The sequence below is a fragment of the Strix uralensis genome, chromosome 4, assembly GCF_047716275.1.
Source record: "Strix uralensis isolate ZFMK-TIS-50842 chromosome 4, bStrUra1, whole genome shotgun sequence".
NCBI classification, from domain to species: domain Eukaryota; kingdom Metazoa; phylum Chordata; class Aves; order Strigiformes; family Strigidae; genus Strix; species Strix uralensis.
The window spans coordinates 62,770,576-62,783,292 of record NC_133975.1 but is presented as its reverse complement, the minus strand read 5'-3'; the positions used below and the strand labels follow the sequence as shown (position 1 = coordinate 62,783,292).

Genomic DNA, 12,717 nt, shown 5'->3' with positions numbered 1-12,717 from the left:
TGTCCTCCAATGTTGTGAAGGCAGTAAGAAGGATGCTGAAGATATTACCTCATTTCTGTAAGGTTTGACAGGAGCTTTGCTATCCAGTTTGCTAATTGAGTTTCTGTACTAAAGTAGTAGCTTGGAAACAGACTGGGTTCACTGCTAACCTAAAAAATCTCCAAAGTACTCCTTCGGAGAGGGACAAAGGTAAGGTATCTGCAAATCGCTGTGGAGGGGGTGGAAATCTTTTTGTCAGAGATTGGACTGGGTCCAGTTGCTTTTATTGGTAGGGCTGGTCCTGCAGGGATTAAGGAAATGTTGAGTATTTACCGCTTGTTATGGAAGTTAGCTGGAAATAGTCCACTTGCTGGCTAAAGCTTGGTTTCAGAGTTGAAGGGCACACATGGAAATCACCAGCCACTATCTCTTTACACCTCTATTCTCTGCAAGAGAGTGTCTTCCTCCCATTCTTTGTTGATTGCATAATATGAGGGAGGGAAGCTGTGTTTTTATGTGAGAATGCCCAGGACCTTTCATAACTAGGCTTTGGGTTAGATGGTGACCTCTGTTAGCAGAATATAAATAATAACAAAAGTATCTGTGCAGAAAATGAGTGCAATAATTAAATGTCTTTTATTTTCTTTTTTATTTTCACCCCCACCCCCCCACCCCCCCCCACACCCCAGGATCAGAGAGTCTGGACTCTTGATTAATGTACAACAGAAATCATTAGTGTGCTAAAATGTGAAAAAACAGGCTCTTTGTTATTACTACACTTACATTTGCTGTAAGGAACAGTAAATACTTTTTGTTCTGTTATTTGGCCTCTTGCTTTTTCTATTATTCCTGTGTATGTAGCTCATTGGAAAATACCACACCTAGAAATTTAGATGCAACATTTATTCTTCCGCTTGCATGTCTCTTTTTTATGATGTAGAATGCTGCTTCTGTGTTATTGTCCTGCTTTCCCAGTCAGTCTATGGACTGGTTTTGCCTCACTTTCCTGCTCTTTTTATACTACATCAAGTGCTCTTTGTTTTTTCTCCTAGCAACCCACTGGGCTGCTCTATTGTCTCTAGGTCTATGAAGAAGATTTTTTCTGTTTGTTTTCATTGTAGGTATGAAAACTTAAGGTTGACTGCTTGTGTTGAAAAATGCGACAAAGTTTCTCACCTGCTAATGATAATTTCTGAGAGTGTCCCCAAAGAACAAATCTTAGCTAAGATTTCTCCAACACAGCAAGGTCAGGAGCTTTTAATAAATCTTACTTCTATACAGACTTTTTCTTAATTTGCATCATTTGGTTGAATAATGTAACCCTCCTAATATTTTCCAAGCCACTTACACTTAACTAATCACTTACACTTATCTTCAGCATAAACCTCATTGATTTTATTTCTCATTGAAAACATCAGTAGTAGCAAATATGATCCTATTGGCTCACAGTCTATTAGAAATAAAATTATATTAAATGTCTTGTGGGGTGTGAAGAGGTTAAGTCAAGGAGAGTCGTCTGAGAAAGTCATCCTGGTGTAAAACATAAATCTGGTTTATATTTAAACTACATGTCACCCACCAGCCAAAAATAGCAATGATCATTAAAACACAATTTGCTGCTAAACATTAATAGACATTTATTACATCATAACAGTTCTGGAAGACAATTAAACTTAACTTTTTCGTAGATAACTTTCTTGTAAAAATATGTTATTCACCTGGCTTTTGTGATTAATCTCGTTTGCCAGTGATTTTTGTTTGTGTGTGGTGTGTGTTCAGAGTTGTGTGTGTAGGTGATCTCTTGTTACTCTAATTCTTTCAAGAGCAGTACATTTTAAACAGGAAAAGCACTTAACCTTGCTTATACTGCCTGTTAATTTCCTAATCGGCCCAAAAAGTGAAGGAAATTACACTTTCTTAGTACAAAACAAGTAATATCTGTTACCATCCATTTGTGAAAGGAATAGTAAGCAAGAGCAGAATAAAAAGGTGCTTGAGACATGTTTTACAGATAGGAAATAGATTACAGCTTTGCTGCTGTTTTCACTGCATTTGCTCAGTGAGGGGGTACTCTTTCCCTTTTTTATTACTGCACATGTGCAAGTAGTGACTGGAGCTGGAGTAAGGCTGAGGAAATCCAGCGTTGTCAAAAAGTACTCCTTCGTGTGACAGATGCAGTTGTGACCCTGGTATTTTGGTGCACGTGTTGCTGTCTGTCAGGTCCTTGCTGCTGTGGGCCCTGTGAAAGAAGCCATCGTAGAGGCCAGGCTTTCTGCTTCAGCTCAGCAGCACTCAATTCTTTGTAGCTGTTGATGTCTTTAACTCTGCTGTTTAACCTTCATATCCAAAGCGCTCTGGGGCCAACTGGGCTGCAAAGGAGTGTGCCAAGAGGTGGACATAAGGCAGTCCCTTCCCCCTTCTCTGAATTGCAGGAACCACAAAAAAGGGTTCACCATTGTCTTTGCAAGTAAGATTCTTCTCTGGCATATGCCACTTTTGGAGAGTGAACAGCTCTGAAGGCCTGTGTACAATCCTCTTGTTCCTGGCTGATGTATGGGGAGGTGGAGGCCACCCATGTGGGATTTGGGCTGCCTCCTGATGAGCTGCTGGGAAATGAGAAATGGCCCCCACCTGCATTCCCCTATACCCCACAGGAAGAAAACCCACTCTCAAAACCCAATCTTGCTGTGATGGCAAATGGCACTAAACTCTTCTCTCCCTCTATATCTGCAGCTGCTGAACAATTTTGGGCAATGTAAGTTAAAGGGGTCCTTTCTGGACAGAAAGAAGAAAGGAAGAAAATTAGAGGTGGTATGAAGGAGACAGTGCGGGAAGGGAGAGATAGGGGATAGATAAATGAATATTGAAAATTATTTTAAAGGCTGCATCCAGATGCATTAATGAGTATTCCTCATCTGGTCCCAATATCACACTTCACTTAAAGATGCACTAGTTGAACTCTCCTGGAATTTTCTGTCATTTCCTTTGGCTAATTTTCTCCTTAAAGGCTGTCACTTCCTCAGGTTAAAGCAAGACCCAATGCAAAATCTGTGCTGTCACAATTACAGCCATGGTAAGACACTTGAATAAATGGGGCCGTATGTATGGAAGAGGTGATCCCTCGAAATACAGCCTCTGCTAATGGTAGCAAAGGGAAGTTAAAATTATGCTGACCCTGGCGATAAGCTTGTCTCCATTTTCAATGCACACACCACACATGTTTTATTTGTCACAGAAGAATTGCCAAAGGCTCTGTGGAATGCAAATAAGCATTGCGAGAGTATTGTCAAACCCAGGCTTTCAACATCATGAATCATTCACAGAAAAAATTGACATTTGATTAAAAGTCATGCGAATTTCAAATCAAATAAATATGTTGAGTTATGTTTATTTACCACTGGTTTACTAAGCCTCTGAGCTGCATTTGGGTCCTATTTTTCAGCTCTTCTCTGTAAGGAGAAATTTACTTGAAAGCTGAAATTTTCATTATTGCAAGGAGCTGCCACATACTGAGAGTTTTGCAGTGAAATCATAACTGTTGGCAATACTGTGAGGAGTGCTTGCCTGTGTATTATTTTCCCTCTATAAAGATGTGCTACTAACTAAAACATTTGAGAAAGGTGGTGTATTACATAGGTATAATAAATTTTTGAGAAGGACATTAACACTTCCCCAAAAATTTGCAGAACACTGTTGTAATAATTGCTGTATACGATGATGAAATAGGATTGTTTCAGGTAGTCAGAAGTTTACGGTGCTATGCAGCTTGCTCAAAGAGCTACTTAGCTTTTCCCAAGACTTGTAGGGTTTTTCCCCTGATGGGGTTTGGAGTGGTGGGGAGGCTGACTTGCTTCTTGCCAGCTGAGAGCTGCTTTAGCAGGTGGTGCTTAACCAGTGAGAGTACCAAGTTTTTCCTAATCAGTTTTCAGAAATCCTGCTGATCCTAGGGGTGGTAATGCAATACAAACATTTGCATATTTTACCACATCCTGAGATGATACTCTGCACCTTTTGAAATTTTGCATGTGTTATCATATATTTGCGTACATGTAGGGACCTTGTGAATGAAGTGCCTTCCTCTTTTAAATCTGTAATGAAGTATATTGCTGAGGATAACCAGTAAGCACTTAAAGAAAGGCTGGAGCATTCAGTAGCTGTGATATTCATGCATATGATTCAGTACAACCTTTCTAAGCTTCTGGACCATGTTTCCAAGACTCTTCCTTTTCTCTCTGTTCCTTCCCCTGTCATCTCATGTGAAGTCACAAGATGTGTGAGTAGCTTCACTTTTAGTTTGGTTATCATTTTCTGCTGGAATTGCTTTGATCCTGGATTGAATGGGAAAACCAATAAGCCAGCTGATAGCTTAAGTTCCCCTTTTGACCTTTGGAAAAGCACAAAAGCCTTCATTTCACCTACACAGGAAGAAAAAAAAAAAAGCTACTATATTCAGCTGGTTTGTGTTCAGGTGTGCTCTTATCAAAGGCTTGATTAATCTGAAATGAATTAACTCAGTTAACGCTTGAGAGTTATTTTGCAGCGAATCCCATAGTACATTTAGAGTTCTTTGTCACTTTGAATTATAGCCTAAACCAGTGGTTGATGAGGCTTGGTTTGAGCTGGTTCCTTGCTGCCTCGTCTGCTCCTCTCAGGGGGAGTGTAAGTAGCACTGCAGTGATACCTGAGAATCTAGGGTGAACACAAATTTATTAGACGTTGCCTTTGTTGCTTGCTTTTAAGGTTTTTCAAATTACTTCTCAGAGTGCTATGTAAGATGTAAAGGGGAAGTAAATGGGAGAATGGTCTTAGGTTTTCAAAGAGTACGTAGATGAAATGAATGTTAATATACAGCAATGTGCAATTAGGGGCAGTGGCCCAAGTGCTCATTTTAAACCTTGTTTGGAAATAGGGACTTGAAAATAGTTTTGTGCATATGGGGTGAGAGGTTTGAGGAGTTTGCTGGGGCTGTGAACTCAGAAGGAGAGACATGAGAAAGAATGGGAGCAGGGTCTGTGATACAGAAAGAGGACATAGATGTGAGCAGGTTGAACCTCAAGTTGGTGTGTCCACTTACCCTAAGAAGACTCACTGTGTCTCTCACAGTGAAAATCATCTAGCAAACTTAAAACCTGAAATGAAGAGCCAAAAGCCATGGCTGCCACTTGATGTTTTGAGAAACAATAGCCTGTTTTCCTGAACTCTGTGAGAACTCTGACTTTATGAGCATTTGCAGTATAGCATGAAACTTCTCCTGGGATAAATGCAGACACAGATAAAAGTTTACAGACAATTCAATTTATGTGTCTCAGAAACATGTTCCTGACTTATTAAAAATGCTTATGCTAAAATCTGCCCATAAATAACCACGTCCCTGTAGTGGTAACTTAAGCGAGTGGCTAGGAGTTGAAAGTGCATGTGGTTCCATTGAAATGCCAGGAGTGCAGCCTGCTTCTGTCCTGCTCCCCCTGTGTTATACCGTCAGTTATGTCTGCATGACGTTTTATGTGGCAGGTTGTGTTGCTGCCACTGCAGAGTGACTGTGGAGCTACATCCTGAGTACCTGACAGGGAAAATGTTTTGAAATAGGGTAAAGTTGTAAAGAGATAGGAGGGACAAAACTTTTTCAGTAATGTTGCAAAAAATAAATGAAAAAATGTGTTTTTCAGACAACTGATGACCAGATGTATTGGAGCAATTCTTTTGTTTAGCCATTTATAATGGGAGTGGCCATGCAGGTCATTCTTTTACTTAAAAGAAATTTTCTAACATTAAATTGCAGTTAATTTACTTTTGCAGATTGCATGCTATCTTTTTCCTTGCTTGGGTTATTTCTCTTCCCTTTCAGTGAAATTCTGAAAACATTGGAATAAACTGTCTCCAGTAGCAGATGCTGAGAATGGTGATCTAGCTTGGCCCATCAGCTTCAAGGAGTTTAATTACTTCCAAACTTTCCCCCTTGTAAATAGTGGGTTTAATCAATAGTTGTTTGAAACATGTCTCTTATTTTCTACTTAGTAAGCAACTTCTGCCAAAGGAGGAGATAAGTGCAGGAATCTTTTCTATTAAGAAATATAGAGTAATCCTTGCATCACTGATTTAAGCTGGTTTTACTCTGCACACTTTCAGGGGTGGGGAGAAAATTGCAGCAAGTAAGACTGGATAAGAAAAAGAGGGCATTTCTATCTGGCTTTTGCTAATGAGCCCCCTTGTAAAACACTCTTGCACCTCCTGTGGCCATACCCCCACTCTCTGGAAAATGCTAGATACCTGAGGAAGGCAGGCAGCTTTTGCCATGTGAGAAGGGTAGTGTCCAGCTTTGTGCAGGTGCAAATGCTCATGTTTGGAGGAAGGCAGTAATTAAGTGGATTTCTGACAGGTTTGGCTTGTGCTGCTCTAAATTCTACTTTGAATTCAGCCTATCTGTTCACTCACCAGATGAACTGGTTTCCTTTTCTTTTTCACCCTCCTTGTAGACCGTTGACAGATGAGCTCAGAAAATGCTCCATGTGCTGCTTGACATCAACTGCTGCAGAACAGACTTGGGTAGACGTTGAGTTTGTCAGTGTATCTATAATGCTCTTTTATGAACAACGCCTTGACGAATACTTCACTGCTCATCTCTTCATCACGAGGCCTTAGTTTCCTTTGGCTTTCTCCTATTCTGTCAGTACCGCTTTGAGTTGGATTTTTGGGAACTGCCAGCATGCAAATCAGGTTTGGGTGACGCTTGGCAGCAGATCAGACTGTGAGGGTGTCGGGGGCAGCCCTATGGGCAGAAAGGTCAGTGAGCAGAAGAACTTTTCTTTTAAATCAATGCAGGCTGTGTTGTCTTTGTGGTTTGTTTCCAAACCCCTTAGGTCAAGTGTAAGCCTTAAATTTTTCACTCTGATAGTGTATCCCCTTCTTGCATCAATAAATGTAACACTCTGCATTGAATAGTTCACAGATATGTGCTCCAGTTTCTCTCTTTGGCTGTACTTTACCTGGAGGGAATCCAAAGATTAAGTTAATTTTGTTTTGCAGGCCTCTTTCTGCATCTCATAATGCTGCTTGAGAGGGGTTGTGTGACTTAAGAAAAAGGGTTCTTCCAGTAGTTTCCTATCTAGCTGTTCCCCAGCAGATATCCAGTTCACAAGCAGATTATGATTATTTGATTGAATGAAATACAAAACCACCCAGAATTTTGTAGCATTACAATGTGTTTGGTTAATATAGTGGTGCCCCATGTTATTAAACAGCTTTGGCATTTCTCCAGACACATTGTGGATTTGTTAAGATTTGTGCATGAGTTTAAGCTTAAGAGGTTGAAGTCTTTGTAGGAGCAGGCTTAGGGGCAAGGCTGTACCAGCCAGGGTGCGCAGACACAACCTGACAGGTTGTGTCCCTGGCTTGTTCTACTCTGGCAGAAAGGAAAGTAGGGCTTGGAATATTGGGCCAGATTTACAACCAGAGTAAATGGTGCATAATGCTGAGCTACTCCTATCATCTCTGTTTTGCACTGGAGCTTTTTGACTGGATAGTGCTCTTTCTAGTAGGATAAAACATTTATTTGTGGTTCTGGTGGTTGCAAGGCATTAGTTCCCAAAATTAGTATTTGGACTCTGCAGAGGGCGGGTGAATCCTTTTGTTCATTCAGCCCCAGCCCATGAGACCATAGAAAAAATCCTTGAATCCTCTCATGCAGGAATATATAGACAGATAAAAACAGTTTTAAAGACCACTGTGTAACTATTTTGTTGACAATCATCCCTTCTCTGGGATAGGTAGCATAATTAATTTGTGGCTTCTTCAGTTTACATCCAAAAACCTTTTACTGCACCTTAATGTTATCTCTAAGAGATTTAGATTAACGAGAACTTGATTCAGCTTAAACAAATAAAAATCAGAAAACAAACCTCCACTCCTTCACTGCCTGCCTGAGTTTTTGCTTCAGGGAAGTGTACCTGAGCTGGGACAGCCTTCCCACGTCTCTGTATGCCTTCTCAAATTTTGTAGTGAAAAAGCTTCTCACTTCTAAAACTACAGAAGATGCTGTAGAAGAAGCATTCATAAGTAATGGCCAGTGGTGTAGTTTGGTGTGTACTGGTAGCTTCCTAAAATATAAATGGAAAACTTGATCGCTGTTTAGAACGTATGATTTAAAATATTCACGAGTTTTCTCCCCCTTTGGAAAACAGGCTTTAAATATTATCAGTGACCATTCTGATTTAGTCGCAGCTCGAGCAAAGTTTTAATTTCAAGGATGTCTATAAAGAAGTCACTTGACTGCATATTGACCTTGGGCTTTTTAGTCACCCCAGTTACAGAGCTGAGAAAAAGCTTTGGAAATTAAATGTTACATTTGGAGTGAACGAATTACAGGGATAGACTGCGGAGGAGAGTAGAGCAGGAGAAAAAATCTTGGCAGTACAAGCAGATATGTTTATCAGAAAAAAATGCAGCTTCCTTGTAGACTTTGGTTCTGAACAATGCAGGGTTTGATTTAGTTGATCAGCAAAGATAGGAGGCAAAACAAAGGCCACTTTGTCATGCCAGAGTTTCAGAAATATACCCACATCACAATGGCATGCAGCACAGTTTTTGATATAGCTTTTTGGCTCAAACTGGGTTTTGGGTAAGAACAAAAGTTGGCAAAAACAGCTTCTCTGCTCAGAGAAGAATAACTTCTGTTGATCAGAGATTTTTTGGAGAGATTTTTAATTAGACCAGTGCTGTGAAGGCTGCAGAGTCTAGGGAGTTCAAAACAGATATGCAAAGTACTCTTCAATTCCTCATATTTTATCATCATTTTAAAGTCAGCAGAGAGCTAAGTCTCAAACTGATGCCATGGTTTAACTTTGTATAGTTGTGTTTTTCCTGCCAAGTTTGAGTCACTGTAGCCATCTAGCCCCTTCTTGAGAGATTAAAATGATGGGAAGCTGGAATACTTTCTCCGATTAAATGAGTAAGAGCTTCTATTCAAGCATGGATTCAGATTTTCCGTGTGCTTTCCTGTAAGTGTGTGGGATGGACAAGACCATTATTTTTAATCCTACAGTGAATAACTGCGGAGCGGTATTCGACTAGGAGTAAGTGTCTGCAGTCACTATATGGAAGTAGCTATAGGGTGAGGGTGACTTTTAGGCTCTACTTGGGTTCAAAGCCTGGTCCAGATTCAGTGATTAAAAGCCATACAGGGCACCTCAAATGGGGAGATAAAGAGACTTTTAGGCATATCATCAGCAGACATGCTCCCAAACCATTAATTACTGATCCCACTGCCTGGTATCTTGGTGTTAGCCTCAGAAGCGGAAACATAGGAGAAATGCAAAGGGGAGTGAAAGGTCTTAGCAGAAAAGAGTGCAATGCCTGGCTACCTGGGGAAGCACTGGGCTCAGTTCCTGCCCAAGTCATTCAGGACATGTAGCAGATGTATGCATAGATAATTTTTGGCCAGCGTGTCCTCCTGCATTACATAAAGTGCAGGAGGTTAAAGAACAAGTGGGATTGTTGCCTGGGTGTCTTATCCCCTGCACTGGGACCAGCCAAGCTGATGTGTATGTGTTTACATATATTGAAAAAAGGTTTCTTTTTGAAGGGAATTGGGAGGCAGGCCAGGGAGTTCAGCTCTGTCACAACTCTCAGTTGAGTTTTCTCCTAAAGCACCGTGCTTCCAATACATGCTCACAGGTATGGCCTGGACCAAGTGGCAGTGACCTCTCTTGTTGGCAGTTTGTTGACTTGCCAGCACGCTGGCAAGTGTGCTCTTTCAGGAGCTTGCATTTACTCTTTGACCCCCCTGTATTTGAGGGGTTTGGGTGAAAAAGAAGTGGCTGGGGTGGAAACTTATTTCTGTTTAAGAGATCAGCACAGAGCCTAGGCACCAGTTAAACCCATTTCAGCTCTGGAATGTCTGTTGGCTTGTGATTTATAGACATCCAAACGCTTTCAGGAGAGTTGCACCCTGTTTTAGAAGTCCCATGTACATAGGATAGGACCTGTTTTTTCTAGTCAGCTTTCAAGCCTGTGGACTCTCTGGACCCCTGGGCATCACTGTTCCAAACTGCTGTCTTAAGCCCTGTTTTGAGAGAGGAAGCAGAGCATTAATGATGCACAAACTGGCACTCTGCACAGGGACAAGTTTTAATTTCTGTTGTACATCGGAATGTGCGTACATATGAAGGTCTGGGGGGTGGGGGAGACACGTTTGCCTTTACAGCTGTTGGCAGCAAAGAAACACAGCAAGACTTGATTGAAAACACCTATCTTACTGTTTTACTAACTGCATTTTTTTTTCCTTTCTCATTTGTAGGTCTCAGACTCTGGATACTGGTTGTGGGATTTTTTTTATTATTATTATTTTTTATTGTTTTTTTTCCCTTTTCGGATGTGAATTGAAGGCCAACAGTTGAAGTGTTGGAAGCAAGTGCAGGAGGACACTCACCTTGTTTTGTTTGAACCCTCGTTTGCTGGGATACTTTCAAGCCCTCGTTCACAGTCATGTGGTCATCACAGCTGCTGTTCTTCACAATGCTCTTAACACCGTTAGCCCATGGTGAGTGAGAGATGGTGTAAATTTGCCTATGGGAAGGGAAGAGAGAATAGAAAACAACAAGAATTTTGCCTACATCTTTTACCTAATGGTGTGGTTTTTTTCCAGGTTGTTGATTTCTCTCCTTACTTCCACCCCAGGTCTTTGAATTCCCAGGTTATGTTATGACTAGTTAAGCCGTGAAACAAAGAGCTCTGGTCACACAAAGATTTCTGTTACCAAGTTTAGCTGCTACGTTAAGGCAGACTTTCTTCCTCATGCACAAACCTATTCTGTTGGCTGTGTGTCAGTGGGATTGTCTCTCCTGGCTTCTGCATGGAAATGAATTTCCCTTCTGTTAATACTGCTCAGAAAGGGGCTGCATGTCCCCCTTCAGCCACAGCTCCAGGGTGTGGGATCTTACTCATCATCATGTTAGACTGTGATGTCAAGCATATTGCAGCAGATGTTTCCACGCTCTGCTGAAAGATGGAGGCTCCCATTATCTCAGTGGCCTTGAACCAAGAAGAACCAAAATCAGTGTAGTTGCCTTAGCCTGGCACACTGTGTAGCCCATCCAGCAATGTGGAGTCATTAGGTGCAGCACCATGCTGGACAGCTAGGCTGCATCTGAGAACTGAGCTAAGAGTGTCAGACACAGCTGCTGTGCTGCAGGGATGTGTGAGTTTGTGGTGGGTTGACCCTGGCTGGACACCAGGTGCCCACTAAAGCCACTCTGTCACTCCCCTCCTCAGCTGGACAGGGGAGAGAAAATACAATGAAAGGCTCGTGGGTCGAGATCAGGACAGAGAGATCACTCAGCAGCTACTGTCATGGGCAAAACAGACTTGACTTGGGAAAATTAGTTTAATTTATTACCGATCAAATTAGAGAGGGATAATGAGAAATAAAACTAAATCTTAAAAACACCTTCCCCCCAATCCTCCATTTTTCCCAGGCTCTACTCCAGACTTCTCTACCTCCTGCCCCAGAGTGGCACAGGGGGATGGGGAAATGAGGGGTGTGGTCAGTTCATCACCCATTGTTTTTCTGCTGCTCCTTCCTCCTCAGGGGGAGGACTCCTCACACTCTTCTCTGCTCCAGCGTGGGGTCCCTCCCACAGGAGACAGTTCTGCACGAACTTCTCCAACGTGAGTCCTTCCTGTGGGCTGCAGTTCTTCAGGAACTGCTCCAGTGTGGGTCCCTCCCATGGGTTACAGTCCTTCAGGAACAGACAGCTCCAGTGTGGGTCCCTCATGGGGTCACAAGTCCTGCCAGCAAACCTGCTCCAGCCTGGGCTCCTCCCTCCACGGGTCCCACAGGTCCTGCCAGGAGCCTGCTCCAGCATGGGCTTCCCATGGGGTCACAGCCTCCTCCAGGCACCCACCTGCTTTGGCATTGGGTCCTCCATGGGCTGCAGGTGGAGATCTGCTTGCTTTTCACCTTCAGAGGGGTGCAGAAGGACAACCTGCCTCACGATGGCCTTCACCACGGGCTGCAGGGAAATCTCTACTCCGGTGTCTGGAGCACCTCCTCCCCCTCCTCCTTCCACTGACCTTGGTGTCTGCAGAGTTGTTCTCACTCCTCTCTCTGGCTGCAATTGCTGTTGCACAGGTTTTCTTTTTCCCCTCTTAAATATGTTACCCCAGAGGTGCTACCACTGCTGCTGATGGGCTTGACCTTAGCCAGTGGCGGGTCTGTCTTTGAGCCAGCTGGCTGGCATTGGCTCTGTCGGACATAGGAAAGATTCAAGCAGCTTCTCACGGAAGTCACCCCTGTAGCTTCCCTGCTACCAAAACCTTGCCACACAAACCCAATACAGAACTCTAGCAGAAAAATTTGGTCTTTTTATTAGGCAAGCAAATGTTAAGTGAAATCTGACATGTTTAATTCTTTGGAGTAAGATTTTGAGGCCTGGGGGTTTTTTTGATATGAGTAACCCAAATGTAGGCCCCAGAAGTAAGTTGCCAGGTTTCATAAGTGCTGAAGGGTTTATAGGAGCTCCTGTTTGCAGTGATGGTTGCTAAATGCTCAGAGCAGAGCTTTGGAAAGATCTTGCTGCATGATTTTCATGATGCCTAAATGGAAGGTGAACTCCCCCAAGGATGTAATTTTTAAATACTGGTCAGTGGGAGCATGTCCGTAAATAATGTGACTTTCTTTATGTAGGCTGTGGGCCCCTGTGTTTAAAATATTCATCAGACTTTTTGTTTTACATGCACTGTGTA

At 42.3% G+C, this 12,717-nt stretch overlaps 1 protein-coding gene across 1 annotated transcript in view; it reads left to right on the top strand.

The window, feature by feature from the left end:
* The window catches only part of ADGRL3 (adhesion G protein-coupled receptor L3), a 514,733-nt gene that overhangs the window by 173,144 nt on the left and 328,872 nt on the right, over positions 1 to 12,717 (top strand). Inside the window, exons 3-4 of the mRNA XM_074866987.1 lie at positions 1,101 to 1,225; positions 10,271 to 10,513. Coding sequence (XP_074723088.1) covers positions 10,459 to 10,513 — 55 coding nt within the window. The 5' untranslated portion in view covers positions 1,101 to 1,225; positions 10,271 to 10,458. The remainder of the gene's footprint in view (positions 1 to 1,100; positions 1,226 to 10,270; positions 10,514 to 12,717) is intronic.